The following is a 24,619-nucleotide window of genomic DNA, read 5'->3' as shown; positions in this document are numbered from 1 at the left end:
TATCACCTCCTCAGCCAGAGGGTTTTTTAGTAGGTTTTCAGTAGTAGGCATGGATTCTTTCTCACGGGACAGGTCTCAGATCCAGAGAGCACTTGGTTTCCCCCATCATAGATAAGCCAACATTGCACCAACTGTCACATTTTGCCTGCTGATGATTTTTTTCCCCCTGCAGGTTACATAGCACTTTCCACACCATGATGACATTAGTCAACAGTGGGGAGGCTTCCAGCTCCGTTCCAGCCAAAGCGTCACAGACTTTCTGATGGAGCCTTGGCCTGTGTCACTTCAGCAAAGAAAAGCAAAGTATTATGTGAAGGTTCTATTTGTGTCTAAAGGAGTTGGAAAGGGACTGTTCTGAGACTTGGATGTTCAGATTTACATGAGTGATAATTTTACTCATTCTTTACCTTCTACCATTTTTCATTTTTGTTTAGAAAGCTACTAATCAGTACTGTTTGGTTTCCTAGTCCTCTGTGTTCCTGCTGCCAGAGTGAGGGACTCCCTTCCCGCTGATGTTCAATCTCTGGCTCTAGGAGGTGGGGCCAACAGAAGGCTTGATGTCAGTATGAGGCAACCAGAGCAGTGCATGGGGTATCTAGTATTGAGGTTTCCAATAGAATGTCTTCATAGGTAAAAATGGAGGGATGTTGAAGTGAAATTTTATGTTTAAAAGGAACCACAGGCCTAGATGATATCTATGGCTTTGTCCACATTGAAGAAGCATCCTGTGCTTTTCACATTAGAACATTTTACAGGAAGAGTTGAATATATTAAAAAAAGTCAGTGCATACATATAACAGCATAGTCATATAAAGAAGTCATACGCAGTGTTTTGCCTAATCTTCAAAACCTCTCAAGGTTTAGATGTGCCTGATCTGGGCTATGGCATACTAAGTGCGTGAATCTCACCCCCCCCTTTTTGTTGCTTTGTTTGTGTTATGGTGTTGTTTGTGTAATGGTGTGTGTGTGTGTGTGTGTGTGTGTGTGTGTGTGTGTGTGTGTGGTTTCTGGAATAGTGCCCTATTTGCTTCCCTATGGAGGGGGTGACTGGTCACATGCCTACAGTGGCCAGAGCAGAACATCAGGTACTCTTCTCTATCACTCTAATGCCCAGCCTTTGTTTTAGAGCTGGAGTATCTTTACTAATTCCCGGACTTGTAGGGCTCCAGCGAGTATTGGGTTTCTGCTGTCATATGAAACATGGGATTTGAAGACTCAAATTCTGGTAGTCTTGGGCCCCCCTCAGGCCATCAAGCTGTGCAGGAAGTGCATTTGACCACTGAGACATCTCTCCAGCCCCAGCAAACCCCATTTCTAAGTGTGATGTTGCCCCTTATCTCTGTCAGACACTTTGAGCGCACTGTAAAAGGAACATTTTGAAAGGCTAAAGCTGTGTATCCCTGTGTTCTCCTTTCAGTTAGGACGTGACTGACCTGTGCTTGTGTATTCCTAATGGAAGGCCATAAACAGTGCCCCTAAGAATATGTCACTGCCCGGCCTTCAGCCTATCCCAGCCACGAGTGCTCTCTTCCTTCTCTTGAATTCTGCTGAGCTGCTTTCTGTGGTCCCGTCATTAGAATCCCTTTCCTCAGCAGCTGACTGGCTCCACTGCTCAGCTCAGAGTTGAAGCCTTCCCATCCTGTCTTCCTTGACCCCGTTGTGAATGGTCTGTTCACAGTGCCTTCCGGCTGTTCCTAGTGTGGCCCCTCTCTCACCTCTTTGCCTGGGTTTTCTGTTCCTGCATGTCAGGTTGGAAGCAGGGCAGTGAGTAGAGGACACCGGCTACGACTATGCTTCTTTTGTTTTAATATTTTTTGTCTAGTCAGGGCTGCCGTAAAGTCAGTGCTCACAGTCAGTTCGTCTCCAGTGGTTACATTCCGAGAGGTTAAGCTCCTGGGCTAGGTCATTATTGTCTCACAGTACTGCATTGGTCAGTGAGCCCTGCTGTGGCCAACATCCTTCCCTCTTTCCTCCCTCCTCCTTCCCTTCCTCCTTCCTCTCTTTCTTCCTTTCTGTTTGATATTTTCCTTGGGCTTGTTAACATTTTCCCCCTCTAAATTTTTTGCTTTCAATTTCTTGCCTTTGCTATCATCAATATGAAGAAGAGGCCAACAATTCTCAAGGCATGTGTTCAACAAACCCATGTTCAGTGACTGGTACAGAGTGAGTGTGTCATCTCTGTAGGCTGTCACTCCTGGGGGATCAACATGAAAGTGACCTTCTGTGTTCCTGACCTGGCCTTTTGTTTCAGTGTCATACTTCCCTTCTTCTTGCTGTAACAAAATCCACAGCCAGAAGCAGCCAATGGGAAGAGTTTATTTCAGCCTACAGTCTCAAGAGGAGGATTCATGACGACAGGGAAAGGGTGGCATGAGCATGGGATGGGCATCCCATTTTGCCATGGCAGCTGGTCGGAAGCAGCAAGAGTGAGCTAGCTGAACGCTGGCAAGCTGGCAAGAAAACTTCAAGCACCGCCCACTCCCCCAGTGACACTCCTCCTCCAGCAAGGCTCCAGCTCCCACACTGCCACCAGCTGGAGACCAAGTATTCAAAAAACACAAGACTATGGAGGATACCCTCGTTCTAACCACCACACTCTAGGCCTGGGATATGAGATGTTGGCCCTGTGTGCTGTCAATTTTCTAGTAAACTAAGTATAAGAAGGACTCATACTCCACTGGCCACATCTATCAGCCTTTGTCTTACATTGCTTGGCAGTTCTCACCTCCTTAATAAAACAATCCACATTTTTATTGTTTTCTTATGTTTTTTTTGTTTTTAAATTTATTTATTTGAGAGCGACAGACACAGAGAGAAAGAGGCAAATAGAAAGAGAGAGAATGGGCGCACCAGGGCTTCCAGCCTCTGCAAACGAACTCCAGACGCGTGCGCCCCCTTGTGCATCTGGCTAACGTGGGTCCTGGAGAACCGAGCCTCGAACCGGGGTCCTTAGGCTTCACAGGCAAGTGCTTAACCGCTAAGCCATCTCTCCAGCCCATTTCTTATGTTTTTATTCCTATGTAAGCACACACATTTCTTCTTTTATTATTTGTTTATTTATTTACTTACTTACTTACAAAAGACAGACAGAAAAATCAATGCACATGCTAGTGCTGCTAGCCACCATAAATGAGCTCCAAACACATGCACCAACATGTGCATCTAGCTTTACTTGGGTTCTAGGCAATGTAACCTGAGCCCTTATGCTTCTCAGGCAATTTCCTTAAGCACTAAGTGATCTCTTCATCTCATCAAAGATGTGTCTAATGCTGAGATGCATATAAGCTTTGCTCAACTGCGTTTAATTGATATTTACAAAATAATAATATGATTTTATTATTTTTATTTTTAGATGTTCCCTCAAATTTGCACTGCTACCAGCTGCATTTATTCTTTTTTCTGTAATAAAATATTAGAGTTAAGATAAGTAGGTCAACAAATATTAACTCCTTACTTTTGTTGTAATTCTTTGGCTATAAATTTGTATAAACATGACTTTCAGAAGTTTTAATCAGGCTGGAGAGATGGCTCAGCGATTAAAGGCACTTGCTTGCAAAACCTGATACCCCAGGTTCAAATCCTCAGTACCTGCATAAAGCCAGATGCACAAAGAGGTACATGCATCTGGAGTCCATTTATAGTGGCAAGAGGCCCTAGTGTACCCATTCTCTCTCTCTCTCTCTCTCTCTCTCTCTCTCTCTCTCTCTGTCTCCCCCTTTTTCTCTGCTTACAAATAAATAACAAAAAAGAAATTATGAAAAAGTTTTCATCAATAATTGAGTGTGTTAGTATCTCTATAAATTTAATTTATGGCACTTTTAAATTTCCAAGTTACTGATTGAGTGAGTCTTTCTGCCACATGTTGTCTGTGTGCTAAAGTGAGGCTCTGTCATATCGGGGGTTTGCTTGGGCTAGGAAACTTGTTGACGTCAAGGCTTCTCCAGCTGCATGATCTCTGAGAGCTTCATTATTTTTGGAAATAAAAATTTCAGTTCATAACATAATATTCAATGTGGCAAAGAATAAATGATAGTTGGTTGTCATGTTTATACCTATAATCCCTGCCACTCAGGAGGCCGAGGCAAAAACAAATGAACAAACCAAAAACATATAACCTCAGAAGTTTTACACCAGCCTGTGTGTGATTAAGAGACTTATAATATATAATCAAATCAATTTCTATATTGCATAATGTTTAGCAGAAGAATAACAGAAGCATTTCACTATAGCTAGCAAGGGCAGTAAAAAAAATTGCACTTGGGTTTTACCAAGTGATATTGATATGTAATATTCTCTAATATAATGTCATGGCTGGAGAGCACTGTGGGAAATTGCATCTACAATGAGTGCCTGAAGTAGTGTGCCTCGTAATTGGTTCCTTCTCTTCAGCAAAAATAAGAAATTTGGGTTGGTCTAAACAGATATCCTAGAATTCTTTTTTTTGAGACTGCCTCTCATGTAGCTCAGACTGTCCATGAACTTGCTATGTAGCTGAGGCTGGACTTGAACTCCCAATCCTTCTACTTCCATTTCCCAAGTGCTTAAATTACAGGCATGCATCACTTTTCCATGTGTTGAGTTTATGCTTAAGGCCAAAAGTAGTATTCTCAGGCTTCCCTCCCTCCTTCTCTTCTTTCATTCCTTCCATCCTTTCAATGACAAGACATTTCTATAGCTTGAAAAAGAGCAAACCCAAAGATGGGACTTTTCTACAAAGACTTAAATTCTAGGTCACAATAAATAAACTCAGTTGAGCATGGTGGCACATGCCTGAAATTCCACGCATTACACAGAGGTGGTAGAACCTCAGTTCCAGGCCTGTTTGGGCAATATTGTGAAACTCTGTCTCAATCAGTCTACAAAAATAAAAATAAGTCAAAGAAAGACACTTTAGTTTTAGGTAGTATAATTACCAGGGGGAACTATGAAACTATATGGTGAGAGACAGAAATGGGAAGAGGAGGCTTTGGAATATGAAGTTAGGGAGTGTCTGACCACAGACCAACTAGAATGATACTCTCTCATTCCCCTAGCAGGCACTGTATTGTTGATGAATTCTCTTGCTTTACCAGAATTTTTAATTCATTGTCTGATATTATGTATTCATTTTTATGATAATTTATAAAGACTTTCTGCACACTTACATAATCATAAAGGAGGTCTTAGATATGATTTTTACTCCCAGCGGAAAGATAGTGTATGACAATTGGAAATATGATTAAATTGAGAAATTACACACAGTCTTTTTAAGAACACAGCTGTTGTAGAAAATGTGATGTCTTTATTTGTTTCAGGGCCAGCTCTCTGGCAATGTTTTTGTAAAACACATAATTGTAATGCAATAAAAATGCTTATGCGAAAAACAGGAAGCTGAATAATTTTACCAGGGTGTCTTTGGAGTTTGTCACATTGCTTTATCTGGGCAGCAGATGAAAACATCTCATGTTGTGAGCAGGAGACGCTGCAGCCAACCTTGTGGCACTGTGATGGGCCAGGAGCCACATGCTCCTCAGTGGACTCAACACACATTACAGTGGGTCTGTCCTGAGCAACAGGAGACTCTGTCTGTGATAATTCTGTTAGTCTTACTTGGTGATTAACATGCTTTCACAATGACCATACTGTAGCTTGCATATGTTTTAGGTAAAAATTAATATGGCCTTAAATATCTCCCTTTTGTATATGTGAGTTATTTATTTGTTTTTTTTGTCTAGTAGACCAGGGATATACTTTTGTTTCCGTGGACATCACTCTTGCAACAGTGGGAGGCTCACAAAATATTTTTCTTTTTAAATTTTTTTTCAAAATATTTTGATTATTTATTTGCAAGGAAGGAGGGAAAGAGAAAGAGAGAGCAGAGAGAGAGAGAGAAAATAGGTGCCTCAGGGCCTCTTGCCACTGCAAACATACTCTAGATGCATGTGCCACTTTGTGTCTGGCTTTATGTGGGTGCTGAGGAGTCAGGTGTAGGCCATCAGGCTTTGTAAACAAGTACCTTTAATCCCTGAACATGTTTCCAGCCCTCTTTCTTTTGTTTGTTTATTTTTCTTTTTAAAACTTTTCGTTGACAACCTCTATACATACACACACTGTAACCTGATTGTAATCCCCTCCCAGCAGCCCCCTTTTCCCCACATTATCCCTCTTCACTGAATCTGTTCTTGTTTTAACTAGTCCCTGTTCTGTTTTGATGTCATCATATCTTTCCCTCCTGCTATACAGGCCTTGTACAGGTAACAAGGACCACTGTGAGGTCTGCAAGACAGCATGCCAAAGCACCCTTTCCCATCCTTTGGCTCTTACATTGTTTGTCACCTCTTTTGTAATGGTCTATGAACCTCGAAGGGTATGATAGTTATGGCACAGTATCAAACACTGCACTGTCATTTCTTAGCAAGTTGATGAGTTTTGAGTCTCCATGGTGATCACTCTGAAAGGAGAAGTTTCTCTTTTAAAAAATGTTATTTATTTGTTTATTTATTTATGTAAGAGGAAACACACACACACACACACACACACAGATAGAGAGAGAGAGAGAGGGAGATAGGCAGAAAGCATGGTCACACCAGTTTCTCTGGCCATGGTAAAATGAACTCTAGATGCATTTGGCTTTATGTGAGTACTGGAGAATTGAACCCAGGCCATTAGGTTTTACAAATAACTGCCTCTAATTGCTCAGATCTCTCTCCAGCCTCAAGAGAAGCTTCTCAAACTAAAAGTGAGAGTAGCATTAATATGTGGGCATAAGTCTAAATATTTAGAGCACCATTTGGTGGGCACCCCCATGTACAAAAGCTTGCATAAAATATGCCTCCGCCACTTGTTGGGTTTTGCGTGTGTTGTTTTGTCAGTTTGTTTTGCTGTCTTGCGAGGTTTCAAATGTTTGGCTCAGCGGAGTCACTTACCACCTGTCCCTGCCAGTGCTGATGCAGCTCTGACCTTTAACCATTTGCACCTTCTTCTGGAATGTTTTGCTGCAAGATAAATGTTAGATTAGTACTCAGCACATTTTGGTCAGTATCTCCAAAGTCGTGTGTGTGTGTGTGTGTGTGTGTGTGTGTGTGTGTGTGTGTGTGTACAATAATACTTGTAAAGAATTGTCAAATCATAAACCCTAACAGATAGGAAAAGAATATTTGCATGAATCTATGCATATCTGCTTTTCATATTTTAGTGTTTTCATTCTAATGGTTTTTCTATATGAGCGTGTTTACATTTGTGGGAACATGGGTGTGCATGCTGCCCAGCACATAGAAGATGCTTTATAAATGTGTTCATATGTGAGTGCTTTAATGTATATAGTAATTTAAAATTTTAAGTTTACTTTATTTTTGACAACTACACTTATTTATAGGGACCAGTGGGATGTTTTGGCATATTAACCTTATCTATTAGATAACATATAATTTTTTGTAGTAAGGTCATTAGAAATCTTTCCTTTTGGTAGTATTGAAGCGTATAATATATGATTAATAACTCTTGTCACCATGTTATATTATAGGTTGCCAAAACTTACTACTTTTGCCTAACTGAAACCTTGTTCCAGAGCTTGGGAAATGGCTCAATGGTTAATGGTACTTGCTTGTCAGCCTGGGGTTCAAATTCCCAGTATCCATAAAGCTGTGCATGCATCTGGAGTTCAGGTTCAGCCCTGGCATGCCAATAACACACATACTCTCTCTCTTACTCTGTCTCTCTCCCTCTCTCACACACAGATAAGTTAATAAAACTTTTAAATATTTATTTGAGAGAGAGAATGCTTCTGAGTTTGACAATTTCTTTTGCTTCCACATAGATTATACAGTATTTGTCTTTTTATACCTGTCTTATTTTCTCTTTTACTTAGCATGACAATGGACACAATGGACCCTATGTACTGTTTTTTCCTTTAAGATGTTTAATATGATATTTAATTTTCAAAATACTTTATTAAATATTAAATAAAAATACTGTTTCTGATAACCTCTGAATGATATATATGCATATATACTAAATAGTTTATATTCTTGTGGTTACAATTTAAAGATGGCATTGCCTGGGCCCATGATATAAATTTAAAGGAATGGTTTTGTTTTTTTTTTTTTTTGCTAGATTTTATTGTTTAAAAATCACAGTTTTATGGAATTTCAACAAATAACTATTCATCTAGAAAATTTGGAAGGCAGAAAATCAAAGCTAAGGGAATCCTGGGAAGAAAGTGCTCATGCTTGAGAATACGTAAAGATTATTTCATTCAAGATTTACTTAATATTTGTCTCATTTTAGTCTAAATCTTACCTGCCACAGATTATATTTTCCTCAACTACCTCTCCTCCAACCCACTTGGCACTATGCCAGTAACATTACCTTTGCCTGTCACTAGATAGACTCTACAAGGTAATTGTGTTGTCTATTATTAAAATGACATATTTCTACAAAGCATTTCCACCTTGGTGGGCCTTTAGTTTGTCTCCAGTGTTTCATTGGTATGTGGTGTTCTAACAGAAAATCCCACGTTTTCTCCTTGGGCATGTCTCATGTGAGTTCATTAAGACAGATTCCTAGAAGACAACGTGCCAGGTCCAGCCGTAGAAAATATGCAAGGCTTTTTTGTCATCTACCACCACATTGCCTTTTGGCAGGTTGTAGCAGTTGACATCAGCATTAAAGATTTGTGTGAAAATGAAAGGAAATTAGTAAAAGTTTGTAGGTTATTCACCTTCAAATCATTCAAGTCATTTCCCAGAATGCCCAAACCCGCTCACCTTCTCCCGGGCGCCAGCTGTCAGTGAGCACCAGGCACCTTGGTGAGCGTCCGCATGGTCATGACTGATTCTGAAGGAAAATCTGACTTTGCAATGGTGAGGTGAGTTCACTATCTCTTGATAGGAAGAAAGGAGAAGGCTTTTTAGTAGTCGTAGATCTTCAACCACCAAATAAAACAATTCTTGAGTTTATCCTCAATTAAAATTTATTCTTCTTCCCCAAGGAATTACTTGAAGAAAAGTGTATTTTCTCTTCCAGTGCCATCAGCGGTTGCCCAAGAACCGTGGTCCTGGGAGTGCTATTTGCAAAAGAAGAATGCTGCGGCAGCCCCCATTGAGCTGTTTTCCCAGGTCAGCCACTGAAGTCTTCTATTCCTGTAAGGGATTAACAGAGGATAATTTGTAAAATGGATTTGCTTGGATAGTCTATTTATTGGCTTGAGTTTATAGACTGTGACCCAACGGCATGTTAATGCCACCGAGGTCAACTTGAGCCTGGGTTTGAAGCCCAAATACTGCCGTTTTCTAGCTTTGTGACCCTGGGGAGGTCATTCAACTTCTTTGTGCCTCAGCTTCTTCATCCATAATGTGGAGAAGGGAACCTACTGACCTCCTTCACTGGTGGGAGAACTAAGTAAGTTGTTGGTGTGTCATGTATAGGGTGTGTCCTACCCATAATGACCACTTCCTAAATGTCCGTTTGGGCTGTTTTGACATGATATCATTTGGATATGTCTGTTCAAGGTCATGTTCTAGGGTTGTGTCTCCATGTAATAAGAGGCAGTGGTGAGTGGGTCAAGTGAATGGTTACATGAAACAATGAAATCCTTGGATCACATCATCTCCTGCTAGAAAGGTGCAGAAAACAGCCAGTGCATATGTGCTTGATCAAGTGCCACAGAATGAGGGTCTTGTGCCTGTGTCCAGAGGGTCTTCTCTTCTGAAGATACTAGATCTTTTCCTCGTTTTATAATTCCTCTGGGTCTGAACTTTGAGTATGTCAGGAGAAATGCATGTGGGATATTGCATCTGATTTGTCCTATTATATCACATTTTAACTTGCAATGAAAAGCTCAGTTTTTTGTTCACTCTACTTGTCATGACAGCTACTGCATTGCCTCTAGGATTTGTTATTACTGAAAGACTAGTGTTCATGTCTGTGGGTATGTCATTGGGCAGGGGGAAATATGCAAAGAAAGAAAGACAAAGTCCTGTCACAGTCTGGGAGTCTCCAAAGGGCATTTTCTGTTCAAGTCTGGGGCCCATTGCCTTAGAAGGACTAGGGATTATGTAGCTCCTGATTGTTACACAGTTCCCAGCTGCACTCTTTGGCCGCCATCACATGAAATGTAGGGTATTCATTCCAGGTAAGTCTATGGCGTACATCCATGGCAGACTTTGAGTGTTTGTGTCCCCTTAACAGCACCTTCTGGGTGCCTTTAATGTTGACTGTCTACTAGGAAACTTTTGTTGTTGTTGTTGTTGTTTTACTTGTCTTCTTTCTGCTGACTGGACAAAGCACCTGACCAGGAGTAGCTGATGGTGGGAGAAGAGGTTTTTTTTCTTTTTTTTGGCTTACAGTCTCAAGAGGAAGCTTCATTATGGCATGGGAAAGCATGTCACGAGAAGAGGCCTCTGACACAGCAGTTGGAAAACAGCAGCAGGAGAGTGAGCAAGTTCTAAGGAAGGGTTTCTGGCTGTAACATCCATAGGCCCTACAACACACACCTCCTCACACAAGGCTCCACCTCCAAAATTGCTACACATGAACGTATGAGGAGCATCTTATTCAAACCACCACAACTACTACTGAGTGAAGAAGGTCTTTGGAGATTATGCCTTAGACAATGGCAAACTGGTTTTACTTACAGCCTTTTGCCTCTCTGCCATGTCCATCTCATGACCTTGCTGAAGGCTTATTGCAAGTCAGAAGTCAGAGTGGGTAAGAGCAGGAATTGGACAAGGCTCAGTGGGATCTAAGATGCCTGAGGGCAGATGCAGTATCCAGTATAGGTATCTAAGATGTGAAGCTTGCCAAAGGACACACATGAAGCTTGTGACTCCATGCTTGGGTTTCATGGCCTCTCCATCCAAGACCTCAAGGTAGCCAGAAGCCACAAAAATGAAGGAATAGCAATTGGAATAGAACTTACCTGTCATAAAAATTGTCCAGGATGAACACCGTACATCATGAACTTATAAATCAGATCTGTCCTTTATGCTGAAATCTGGGTCTTAGGGCAAGAGGTTATGATGTTTGACACATGAGTATCAGGCGCAGTAAAGTCTGGCTTTCAGAACAGCAAAGTGTCAGATCATCAGTCCCTCTCCTGCCTTCCCTCACTCCAGCAGTCATTGCGTGAACATCATTGTCAGAGTTTCTCCTGGAAGATCCTTTAAGGTCTATCAGCCAAAACAGGAACACTTGCCGAATTTCGTGTTCAGATTTCCTCTCATGTTCTGGTGTTAACTAAAAGCACCACCTGGGGGAGATCAGGGCTTTTTGCTCCTGAAAGCGAGTACTGGCAGGGATGTTGAGAACCGAGTATGTGGAAGCTGAGGGACATGGAGCTTCTGCCCCTCGATTTCTGAGGGAGAGGAGAGAGTGATGCCCCAACGTGCTCAGTGAGGGGATTTCAGATCTGTAGTCTGGAATGGAAGCAGAGAGTTCCCTTGTAAGGAGTGGAACTGAGTGGTGATGACTGTGAAATAGGATTGAGCTTCAACACTTTTCACCTCTAAAGGTGACAGCAAAAAGTGTGTGAGAAGACAGATCCTTTGGATAAGGCCTTTTATCTTCCGCTCTGTTCAATAGGAAGGTGCTCATGGTTTTAAGTCTCTTTGCATAACAAGTGGCCTGTAGAAGGCCTGAAGCAGAGGAGTTTATGATAACGTTTCTTAGACACCAGCTGACTGGTTAGACTATCAGATGCCCATAAAAGAAAATAGCGATGCAAGTCAGAAGGTTTCTTGGCAGTGGAGTGTGTACAGGATGGGCTTAGGAGGCACTGTACTTGTGAGACAGGACCTCATCTGACCCTGGAGGGACTCTGTGAGGGAAGGGATTGCTCTCCCATAGTGGCTCTGATCTGTCCTAGTCACTGAGAGTCCCATGCTCAGAATCCAGTGCTGCTCTGACTTTTCATTTGCTTTCAACATTGAATAAGCATGGTTGTAATTGGAAGTCGGTTTCAATGCAATCAAAAGGACAGAAGTTCTTGCCAGCCCTCCAATAAGGAACATTTGACTGAACTCATTTTATACTGATATCATTCTCTTGACTACTAATATTCCATTGATGTGCAGGTATTATAGTAATATTGGTCAAGTTAGTTCTGGGATGGGTCTCTCTAGCCTCCCATATGTACACAAGTGTTGAAAATAAAACAAAATAGTTGGCATATCTCAATTGGATGTGGCTATTCCAAAGATATTAAAGTGTTTCACTTCTAATATATAATTTTTAATACATAGTTTCCACTCCTATTGATGGTTAGAAGAGGTATTGAAGCTATATACACTTTTATAGACATGCACACATGCACCTCACAAAGAAGACACATATTTACTAACAAAATGTGCACGTATTATTTTAAGGACACCATGCCTATTCTATTTGTGCACAGGTTTTTGCCCATCTAATTAATTTTATTATGTATAAGACAAAGGCAAGTGTTTTTAATTTTTCCTGTTTATTTAATTTTTCACACGTTCATACATTTTATGTCTTACTTTTACCATCTGGGTAAGTGCATATACAAGGATATGAACACCTTGTGTTTACAGCACAAATGTGTTTACAACACAAATTTAAAGACGTTATTTCTTCATTACTACTGGTAAGACATGTGTAGCAGTAACCTTCTCATTGCTGGGACAAAACACATTACCAGAAGCACCTTATAGGAGGAAAGGGTTCACTCCAGGCTTTCCAAGGGAAGCTTCATCTGTGAGAGGGGAAGCTGGCTCACTTTTTCACAACAGAGAAAGAACAGCTAGAGTTTGAATGGGTCCTGAACACAAGTAGACCAGACTCCTCAACCCCATGGTGTGCTCCCCAAACACACCTCACTAAAGCCCCACTTCTCAATCACTGCACCACCAAGTAGGAAGCACAACGACAAACACGTGAGCCTATGGAGACATTTACATGTGAACCACCAAAATGTATCCATCTAGATTTAATGTGAAATTTACAATATGCTACTTCTCGTCTGTGGGTATGATACCTTCATATTATCCTTCTGTGACCTCTAGAGCCCCTGCCTGTGGTAGAACAAGCAGGCCAACTTCCCCAGGAGCTCCACACATTCTCTCTTCCCCACAGCGAGAGGGCACACCTGCTTCCTCTTCCCACCCCTGCTTCCTGTCCGTCTCTGTCTCCTTCAGGGCTACAAGTAAGCCTGGTACTCTGTAGCTTCCTGCACACTCCTTTCTTACCCCGTCCCATGCAGACCCAGCCCTGTGTCTTCTCCTTTGCAGGGTACGCTGTCTAACTGCTGTGGTTTCTATTGCCGAGAGCGAGCATGTGTGTCCGTCCCTGTGTTCACAGGAGTCTGCGTGCTCATGCGTCTCACATTCTTGCACAGCCCAGCCATGTTCCCTTCCTGGGATAGTGCTTCCATCTTGCTGGCACCTTACATACTTCCAAGGGACTTTTTCCTCATTTTATTTTAACACCAGCTCAACAGACTGGCTTTATTTTTTTCCTTAATGAAGGAGAGTGAGAGGTGCGAAAGGCAGAGAGAATGGGCACACCAGAGCCCCCCAGCACTTCAGATACTTCCATTAACATATACATCTGGCTTACGTGGGACCTGTAGAGTAAAACATTGGTCCTTAGGCTTTGCAGGCAAGCACCTTAACTGCTAAGCCATCTCTCCAGCTCCTTTATCTCCTTCTAAGTTTCATCTGTCTCTATTGTAGTCACAGTCTATGAGCCATAACTGAACCTCTTCTATAATGGTGGACTATCACCTCAACAATGTTAGGTCAGCAGGCTCCCAAAATGGAGTCTCCAAGGACAGCAGGAGAGTGACAGAGACAATAGGAAGTAGGTTACCCAAATTCCTCAAGGAACCACCCCAGTCATTATCCCTTCCTTGCCTAACAATGCCCTGTCCCCTTATCTCCCAGGTCACCTGTTCACTGTTCTGGTCTCACACCCTAGCTATTTGAAATGACTAATGTAAAGAGCAAAGGAGTTCTTTCCCTTCCTCACCTTCCCCTAACTGAAGAGCTCTATAAAGCCCACTATCTGGAATCTCAGGTTGGCTGTGTTCGGCTCTTGAGAGTCAGTCCTGGCAGCTTGTGTTTTTCCCGAATAAAAGCTTCCATCTTTGCATCAGAGTGGTCTGTATGGTCTTAGTGACTCCTGAACCTTACAACCATCTCATCTTGTCATGGACTTTCCAGACTTTTCTTGCTTGTGGTCTGCAGCACCAGTTTTTCTTTCAAGACTTGAGCACCTCCATTTACTCCCTCTGGCTTCACATTTCCCCTGCTCAGCCTCAGCACCCTAGCTGTTCTCTTGCTATGATCCTCAGCCCAACTTTTGCCTGCCGTCCTCACCCACACATGCTGTGAAAACTCTCTCTGGAGGCTTTTGCCCATACCAGGTGTCCCACATCTATGGACAAGTACCACAAGGCCTTGTGAGTTGGAGACATGGCAATCGGTAGCCTCAGCCAGGCAGGTACTGCCTGGTCTTCCTTTTCCTCCTACATCATCAGTCTAGCGTCTTCCTGCAAACTCTTAGCTCCCCAACCTGTTTACTGCCTTCTCTTAGAAGCCATAACTGCTCTCATGTGCTACTTTCAACTTCCTCCTGTAGATGGGCACTTGGGACACCCGCCCCTACCTCTTGTCCACACTGTCCAGGGAGCACTGTATTCCTTCCTCCTCTAGCTATCCACCTTTATCTGGGCTCTGTGTTGTTCCCCAATGCTCCTATATCTCACCTCTGAGCTACTGTGTTTTTCTGCCCCTATCCCTAAGCCTGTGTAAAACCCATGGAAAAATACCAGGAGCCAAAAACAGCCCCCAGATGCAGACAGGCAAACAGCCTTGTGACCCCCAGATGCAGACAGGCAAACAGCCTTGTGACCCCCAGATGCAGACAGGCAAACAACCTTGTGACCATAGCTTGACCATTAACCCCGCCTAATGTACTATAGATAACCCTGTCAGGATGTTTCCGAGGAAAAAAAAACAAAAGAGGATCCCCACCGACTCCAAGTCTATTAATAAGTAACCAGTAATCAGTGCTTGGACTGAAATCATGCTTCTGCTTCTGTAAACCTGCTTCTGCTCTCCCTAAACCCTATAAAAAGAGACCCTTCCCCTTGCCTGGCGCGCTCAGCCTCTCGAAGGACTGGAGTGCCCGCAGGCGCCTGTGCGAACAATAAAGGTGCCTCTTGCCTTTGCATCCAGTGGCTCGGTCTTGGTTCTTGGGCGCGGGTCTCCCACCACGGAAGGTTCCCCCTCCCCCGGGAATCTTACACCTGTGCTGTGTTTAAGAACAAATATTTCCCTGGATTCTGTCCATTTTTTCTGTACCTTGTCTCCTTGGCCCAGGCTAGCCTCCTGACATTTTATATCCCATGTTCTCTTTTCCTGTTCTAGCCTCCTGCTACATTCAGAATGCCAGCCTGGCCTCATTTTCCCAGTTGCTCACATTCTAGGCCTTGCTTCAGTTTGACCACAGTCACTTTCTAACTGGTCTCCCCATTTAGAGTGCTCCATTCCCTCTGATCTTCTGTACTCGGGGTGAGTACCTGGCCTGAAATGTCCACAGTTCATTTCACCTAGTACCTTACTACTGGCTCTGCCTTTCTATGTGCTTAAGCATATCATCTTCCCACCCACCAGTACACCTGATGGCATGCTCCTTGCCTGATTCTTTTTCCCAAACAAGGCACAGTGACACAAATGAGCGTTTCCACCTCTGCCCTCCCCCCAGAGCCACCTTTGTCTTCAGTACCACTTTCTTCAGTCTCCTGTGTCATACACTGCACCCCCTCCAAGTTTATTATGATCTGTCATCACTTTGAAAAGAAACACTTTCTGTTCTGATAAGGAAATTCCAGCCATTTCTAGGATGATGGGATTTATTTGGAGAGGCCAGGACTTTGGGGAACAAAGACTACCTTCCTGATGTATCCTTTTTGTTGTAGATGAAGACAGACTTGTCTGAAAATATTAGTGTTTTCTGTCTTCCTTGAAGACAAAAGTGAAAGGCAGGGCCCTATATGAAAGAATTTAACACTTTCATCCAGGATATACATACATATATATATAAAGCTTCTCACATATGCCTTTAAATGAAATAGAATCTGATAAACATATGTGTGTGTGTGTGTTTTAAATAAAGTCTTGGTTTACATTTAATTCTACATGCATAGAACGATACTCCTGTTAAAATTCCTAAAATCTATTGAAAGTCCTCAAGCTTTTCCAGCTAAAATGGCTCAGTTAAATGTCAAGCTTTTGTGTTGTGGACATCCTTCTAAAAGACGACATAGTCACTGAAAACACTGCTCTAATGCCAGTGCAACTCCTTCTTAAATGGCACTTAAAATATCAATCATGGCCACGTAGTGACCACACCTGGCTTCCCAAGTCCATTGTTCAAACTATGGTGGAAACTTCTGGCATGCTGACATATGTGGAGAAAATTACAATGCCCTTTTTGTTCTTGTCTTCTGTATATATTATTTTGGTTGCTTATATATAAGGCATGTGTATTGTGGTATGTGTGGTATATGCATGTCTATGTGTCCTTGTGATGCCTCATGCATTCACCTTTGGCTGGGAGAATGGAGCTCACCTACAGTGGCCACAGCCAAATATAGGGTGTCTTGCTCCATTGCTCCTTAGCCCCCCCCCCTTCTTTTGCGAGGCAGGGTCTTGTTGTAGCCCAGGCTGATGCGGAATTCACTGTGTAGTCTCATGCTAGCCTCAAACTCACAACGATTCTTCTACCTCTGTCTCCCAAGTGCTGGAATTAAAAGCATGTGTACCACACCTGGCCCTCTTCAGCCCATTTTTATTTGAGCTAGCTTTGTTGCTCAGATCAGAGGTTGCGGTTTTTTTTTCAAGCCTGAGCTACACCCAGGTCTCTTTGCTTCCCTTTGTGAGACTGGGGTGACAGGTGCACATGGGTATACCCAGCTGTTTACTTGGGTCCTGGAGATTGAACGTGGGTGTTTTCAGGCTCTCTCAGGACCTCATGCTTGCCCAGAAAACTCTTTAGCAGTGAGTGTATTTTTTTTAACCCCAGTTTGCAGCTAACACTATTGGTGCTTAGCAGTTTTCTCAGAAAGGGGAAGAATTTTTTTTATTTTTGTAAAAATATTGTGTGTACTTATGTTAAAAATTGTTTCGTTGAAGTTTAAATCACAAGGCATACGGAGCCCATTTAAATATAGAACGTAGCCCTGTGATGTGAAGTCTTTAAGCTGATTAATTACGGAGGCTCTGAACAGCTGAAAGAATCACGTTCATGGTCATCTCATAGTCTCCACTGCTTCTGGGTCTGAGGCCAGACTGAAGATAGGTCCTGATCTTCCTGTACTAGATTCCTCTCATCTAAATAGTAAAATTCAGTACCAGGATTGCTGTAAAAATACCGGATCTGAGGGCTGGAACCCAACAGCCAACCAGGGCTGCATTTGTGTTCCTGGGCGTGCCTTAAAACCCCTGTAAGGGCTGCTTATCTCCAGTGCCAGCTGTAAGCTGCATACCAAGCTCAGAACTCTTCAGAAGAAAAGGGTAGCATTTGGGATTAAGGAAAGACATGACTTTTCGCCTTTAGTTCAAAGAAAAAAAAAATTTCTCTCCCCTGCTTTGGAATAGTTAAATCTTAGGGGCTGAGAGGGGGGATATATAGGCTTATTATTTTATAGATTAGACCAGAAAGTTTTTGAAATCCATTCAGAATGACAGTAAATTATCAGACAATTTCAGAAACTATTTTAAGAGTTTGATCTGTGTCCCCTTTTGATATGTAGCATCTGGGTTTCTTTCCTTTGCTGGTTTCTGGTTGCCTGGATCCAGCAGTGTGTGACTTGCTTGGGTATGTGACCCGTTTGTATTTGTTTCAGAGACTGTAGATTATTTAGTAGTTAGGATGCACATTAGAATGTGTGTTGCCACATTTCTGGGGAAATGAGAATTCTTGCACTTGAGATTGTAACAGAATGGATTCTCCAAGAGCCAATAAGAACGGTGCTAACATTACGGTATAGTTTGGTTGTACCCCAAATTCCATGGACTGTATTTGTAGAACACATCTTGATGTGATCTTGGCAGCAGTTTGGCATTCTGAGTTTGGAATTAATTTATGTACAGTGCTCAGAGTAACAAGCAAGAGGGTCTAAGGTGACACTTGAAAACACACAGTCAGCCATTTTAGCTGATGCTTGTTTCCTGATGCAGGTGACAGTTTCTTCCCCACTCGCCTAACAAATACATAGCAAAATCAGGCTTCGCTTTGAAAGAGCAGAATGTGAAACATGCCTTGTTGCTCGGTTTGTTTGGCTTTGCTGAACAGCTCCCGTGAACTGCTGTGTTCAGCTAATGGCATCTCCCAAATATAGAGTCAGTGGATTGAGTAATGGTAATAATTTTCTAAGCTGGGATTATTTGATAGTCAAGATAATCACCCTGTTATAAATTTAACTCCAGAATGGAAATTCAAAATGACCATGTCTAATCAGTGTGTGTCGTGGCAGGGGTGGTGAGGCGTTCTTAGAACCCACTCAGGGAATGTCTGCCTGCACACGGAAGACATGCATTTGTACTGGGCTGTCAGGAACAATACCCCAGCTCCACAAGGCCTTGGGGAAGATTTACTATCTGATATTCCTCATGTACTTAGAGCCCTGTGTGGCCAGGAGTGTAATAAAATCATTTCTACATAAGGCATACTCAAAACTTTTCCCTTCCCATAACTGTTATTCTCACTCCTTATTCTTCACTTCTGTTAGTGAAGGTGTCATATCTCACCACTGCAGCTTGCTGGCTGTAACAGCAAGTGTTAATGGCTCCTCAGATGATCCTAGATCCTTCTGTGTATTCAGATTAAACAGAAGGCCAGAGTTCTTTTGCTTCATCAACTGCTGGGCTGATGAAACTGTCATACTCAGCATCAGGCCGGTTAGTTCTCTCTGCCTAGGGACAGTTGCAGAGGGAGCTAACATTGGTTGTTTTTGTTTTGTTTTAAATCTAGGGGGATATTTCTTCATGGTTCCTTTGCCAACTTTTAGATAAGTTTCTTATGCTACCAATGACATGACTGTTTTCCACTCTTACTGAGTGAAGAAAATTATCAATATTGATGTAGAGTGACATTTCCTGTAGTCAGGGTGCTTAAGTAAGCTTGTCCATATGACTAACCCTTCATTTGTCCAGTACCTCACCCTTCATTTAAAATTGTGACATTTGAACTCTGCTGTTGTGTATTGGGACAATTTAAACGTGTGAGATGTTGCTGACATGAAACTGTTATAGCAGGCTGCTGAATTCATGGCAAGGGTCTTTGGTGCTACTGTAAATTCTCTTTTATTGCCCGCATACAGAATCTCTCCTGACAGCCATCATGTGAAGGTTTGGACATTAGAGGTCTGTGACAATGCCCAATGCTTTACATAGTGTTCCTCAGTGACCTGGATTTTATTTCATGCCCAATTTTCCCTGTTCTTTCAAAAATGAATTAAGAGCAGGAAAACGATAAAATTGCTTATAAATTAAATGGGAGTGCCTTCAGGAGTTCTGATGGGATCGTGCCCTTAACATGTCAGCTCTCTGGTCATGTGGTTGTTTACACAGCCCTCACCACAAAGCTTTGTCTCTGTTCCTTACCCATCTCTACTGAGGATCCCGGATATTTCTCACACTGCACGCTGGAGAGACTGTCCATCCATGGAGCAGAGGATTGTGGGCACACTGGTACAGACTGCTCGTACTTTACCAAGGAATTCTACCAGCAGGCTGTCTGCCTGTCTCTCTCCAACGTGGCATTTCCCTGCCAATGCTGTGGTGACTCATTTAATGAGCTTTTGAAAGCACAGCATAGCAATCCATTGTACCTGCTTTTGCTATAAGGATGGGCACTGAATAATATACTTCTCCGTCATTAGTGATAAGATAAATCAATGTCATAGGAAACAGTATTTTGTAACTATTCTATAAAACAAAAATGACAATGCTGAACTTCTCTGACGACCCAAAAGCACAAGGTACTTCTTTGGAATCATTCGCGAAGAGGCTGTCTGTGGCCACGGTTGGGTTTGATTGTTCTTGCTTTTTGCCACCTCTGACCCTTACCAGGAACAGTCAGGAAGTTTCCAACGTTTGAGCCTTCAGTTATATTCTGCTGCTGGGCCAGCTGCACAGCATTGAGAAAATCTCCTCACCTCTCTAGGCTGGAGGATTTTTTTTTTTTTTTTGGCAGTTTTCCCCAAATCTACAAACTGTAGGGTTTTATATGACTGATTATTTTGAACGGTGTATTATTTCTTAAGCTGTGTGATTCTAGTTCTCTTTTGTCATCATAAAATAGTTTTATAAGCACAGATATCAATTATGTTCACAAAATATAAGATATTTGTAGAGTAAAAAGTTTAAATCTGTCATGTCATGAAAGAATCATTGAATATGAAGGAGTCTGATGTAAGGCAGTAGTATTTTTCACTAAAGTTTGCCTTTTGGGTCATTACACTAAAGCTTTCTAAGGAAATCTGCCTCTTTTAGCCAGATGGCTAAAACAGCAACATTCGACGAGGGTCCCAAATGTTGACTTGAGAAAGCATTTTGAGATGATGACCAGATTGGTGTGAGTCATCCTCTGGGCTGGCTGTGAATCTTGCCAGTTACTTGGATTTACAGCTGATGTGACAAGATCATATAGGGCACTCAGCATTATGGCGCTCTCCCCAGTGCCCCATCCTGCATCTTTAATTGTTGTTTGGCTGTAGAAAATGTATTAATTTCTATAGCTTCTTAACTTGCATCTTACTTTTTACCAACAGTGTGTGTGTGTGTGTGTGTGTGTGTGTGTGTGTGTGTGTGTGCGTGCGTGCGTGTGTGTGTGTGTTTACTTGTGTGGTGCTTTTAATGTGAACCTGGAAATTTCAATTGAGCAGGAGGCAGGCTTACAAAAGGTGTTAAATACAGTCCCCTGGAAAACTGAGCAGAGGTGAGAAGGCTAGAGGAGTTAAAGACATACGTGGCATTTATTTGAGTAGAAATGAGATATCTCTGAGAAATCATTCATTCTGTCCAGTTCAGTTTTGGATTTTATCATCTTTTATATTTTCCCCTGGAAGCTTCTAAAATCATTTGAGAGTGTAAGAAAGTTCTTGATGACATTTCACAAGCCAATTCATAAAGATTTTGAAAGTGGTTTCATGTTCATATAAGAAGCCAGGCATTCAAGGGTAGATGGCATGCACGTGCTGCCACACAATGGTACACAGTGCAGCTGTAACAAAGAAAGTGTGGGATGGTTGAGTTGGCAGGCACAGTGAGGTTTCCAAGAAACATTAGAAGTATAGAAACCATGTGCAACAGATCATCTGAGGATGCTGAGATTTGTGTAAGAAAGGAGGGAAATTAAAGGATATATATATATTGCAAAAGGAAACTCAGGAAGAATGAAGTGCAACTGAAATCAGTGAATTTGGTTATCTTCAGGATGCAATGTGAAGAGGTGAGTGTATAGGATTTTGGTAGGAAGAAACATTTATTTTTGTGTGTTTGGTGTAGCTTAATTTTTAGAAGCATGTTGACACTCTATATGCTAAAATTACTATTTTTTAAATTTTTATTTATTTATTTATTTGAGAGCGACAAACACAGAGAGAAAGACAGATAGAGGGAGAGAGAGAGAATGGGTGTGCCAGGGCTTCCAGCCTCTGCAAATGAACTCCAGACGCGTGTGCCCCCTTGTGCATCTGGCTAACGTGGGACCTGGGGAACCTAGCCTCGAACCGGGATCCTTAGGCTTCACAGGCAAGAGCTTAACCGCTAAGCCATCTCTCCAGCCCTAAAATTATTATTTTTTAATTATTAAGAAGTGGGGCTGGAGAAGTAGGGAGGTTAAAGCATTTGCCTGCAAAGCCAAAGGATCCTGGTTCAATTCTCCAGGATCCACATTCTCCAGATGGACAAAGGGGTGCATGTGTCTGGAGTTTGTTTGTAGTGGATAGAGGCCCTAGCATACCCATTCTCTCCCTCTGCCTCTTTCTCTCACTCAAATAAATAAATAAATAAATAAAATATATTTTAAATTATTGAGAAGTAAAAGCAAATTGAAACAAAGAAACTCAATTATATTGAAAACAAATACCATAAAAACAATACTGAACAGAGGAAAAAAGAAATATTAGTAGTTTAAGTATTCTTTTTTTTTTTTTGTTTTTGGTTTTTCAAGGTAGGGTTTCACTCTAGCCAAGGCTAACCTGGAATTCACTATGGAGTCTCAGGGTGGCCTCAAACTCACGGTGATCCATCTACTTCTGCCTCCCAAGTGCTGGTAATAAATGTGTGAGCCACCACGCTCAGCTATTCTTAATTATATATTGAATTTTTGTTGATATGGGAAAGAAAATTTGCAAACAAACTTACATTTTAGTATTTTTTTCTAATATTGTGAACAAAGCAGCCTAAAACTATATATTCATTGTGAGAATAATAAAGAAAGAAATGAGCTGGCCTTTCCAGAAGAGGTGGAGAAATGCAAACCAGCCTGTCACAGTTACTTGCTGATCAAAGGGGAGTATCTTCACAGAAGGGTGGAGGGACTTGTATGCATCTGGATGTGATAGTCAGAGAATTCCTTCATATTCTGCAATACATATAGCCTGAGCCTCATCATGAACAATCATTAGACAAATACAAAATGATGAATATTCTAATTGAATAGTCTAGTTGCACACAGAGGAAAGACTACTGATAAACATGTCAGTGCTATAAAAGACAGTAGTGTATTTATAGAAAATGATCCAGACTGAGGGAGACCTAAGAGACTTGTCGACTGAAAAGTTGTACATCATTCTAGACAAAGTCCTGTTGTGCCGTTGGAAGACTGTTGGAAAGTATATGTTTGAAAACACAACATGTGAGTAGAAATTAGTTAAAAGTATAATACAAACGTACATAAATTTGTAGCTAAGCGGTTGTTATGTAAGACAATGTTCCGTTCAGGCAAATACATTGCCGTTAGGGAGAAATATTTATTATTTGAAATAAAGATCCCTTAGATGGTTGAGAAAAAAATACATTGCTATTATATGTACTTCTAATATATGAATACACATTCATAGGAGACTGTCAACATGAAGACAAATGGTAAAGCAAAGGGGGTTAAAAAATGTCAGAACACTGATTCTAGGCATAGGCTTGCAAGGGTTCTCTGCACTAGCTTTCCTTTGTCACTTTCCTTTGAGTTTCACATTATTTCCAAATTGGAAAAAAAAAAAAACAACAAAAAAAAACTTTACAATAGGATAAATTCCAACCACAAGACAGACATTCAGATGCTGAGGACTATTAAACAGTAATAAAATTAGTAGTTATTAAGTAGCTCTAGGTCTGACAGAGCTAGATTCTTACCATTCTTTTCCTCTAGCTATGCTTATTTGCATTTAAGAATGCATTGACCAGTAACACTATATCTTCTTTGAACCAGTGAAGATGAAGATGGAGGAAAATCATAATGAATGTGAATGAATAACTAAGTCTTCTGTGAAAATTTGGCATTTACAGTAAACACTAGAAGGTCACCAAGAATACTATAAGAAATATTTTAGAAGGTGTGAAAAAATTTGAAGTCATTGCCCCCAACCACCAAAAAATAAAAAAAATAAAAAGATCCCTTGGAGACAAATCCAGTTTCTGTATTGTAAAGCTCAGTATGGTAAAAATAGATTCAGTTAGTAAAACTTCCTACTAGCAAATAAACCTGGGTAAAATAAGAAAACAAGTTAACGAATACATGGGCCAGAAACATTCCAAACATAGAAACCAGATATCACGCAGGTGAGTCAGTAGCTTAAGCTGGAGGATTCTAAAATCACTTCTGGAATGAAAGGTTTTCATTATGAAAATAATAAGTATCTACTTCTCCATAGAAAAGGCAATTCCAATTTGCTGTAGATTTAAATATTCAGAACAGAACTTCAACAATTAAAAATATTAGCATATTTTAATTATGTAAGATGATAGGTTCCATTGTAAAATTTTCATACATGCACATAATGTACATTGATTATGTAGTTTCTCTCTAATTACTTTCTATTATATCATCTTCTTCCTCCCCCAATCATTTCCTCTCTCTAAGTAGATCTGCTTCTCCTTTTTTTTCCTTAAATTTTTTTGTTTATATTTATTTATTTATTTGAGAGCAACAGAGAGAGAGAAAGAGGCAGATAGAGAGAGAGAGAGAGAGAGAATGGGCGTGCCAGGGCCTCCAGCCACTGCAAACGAACTCCAGATACGTGCATCTGGCTAATGTTGGTCCTGGGGAACTGAGCCTCGAACCGGGGTTCTTAGGCTTCATAGGCAAGCGCTTAACCGCTAAGCCATCTCTCCAGCCCCCCCTCTTTTTTTTTGAGATAGGGTCTCATTCATGTTGCTCAGTCTATTTGAGGATGAGTTTGATCTTTTTAAAATTTATTTTTAAACAAAGTAGGGTCTCCTTGTAGCCCAGGCTGACCTCGAATTCGCTATGTAACCTCAGGCCGGCCTCAGACTCAGGGCAACTGTCCTTCTGCTTTCTGAGTCCTGGACTTCAGGTGTGCACCACCACACTCTGATCTTGAACTCTAGTCCTCTCGCCTGCACCTCCCAAGCACTGGATAACAGATATGCAC

General features: G+C 41.5%; 1 protein-coding gene across 4 annotated transcripts in view; it reads left to right on the top strand.

The window, feature by feature from the left end:
- Window positions 1-24,619, top strand: part of L3mbtl4 (L3MBTL histone methyl-lysine binding protein 4) — a 451,548-nt gene that overhangs the window by 134,231 nt on the left and 292,698 nt on the right. For 3 of the 4 annotated variants that reach the window (XM_045144044.1, XM_045144046.1, XR_006635777.1), the window contains exon 4: window positions 9,004-9,095. The exons of the other annotated variant lie outside the window; for it this stretch is intronic. In XM_045144044.1, the coding sequence (XP_044999979.1) occupies window positions 9,004-9,095 (92 nt within the window). The remainder of the gene's footprint in view (window positions 1-9,003; window positions 9,096-24,619) is intronic. 4 annotated transcript variants of the gene reach the window in all.

Source organism: Jaculus jaculus, chromosome 2 (assembly GCF_020740685.1).
Source record: "Jaculus jaculus isolate mJacJac1 chromosome 2, mJacJac1.mat.Y.cur, whole genome shotgun sequence".
Taxonomy (NCBI): domain Eukaryota; kingdom Metazoa; phylum Chordata; class Mammalia; order Rodentia; family Dipodidae; genus Jaculus; species Jaculus jaculus.
The sequence above is the reverse complement of the archived record's forward strand: the minus strand, read 5'-3'. Positions and strand labels throughout refer to the sequence as shown.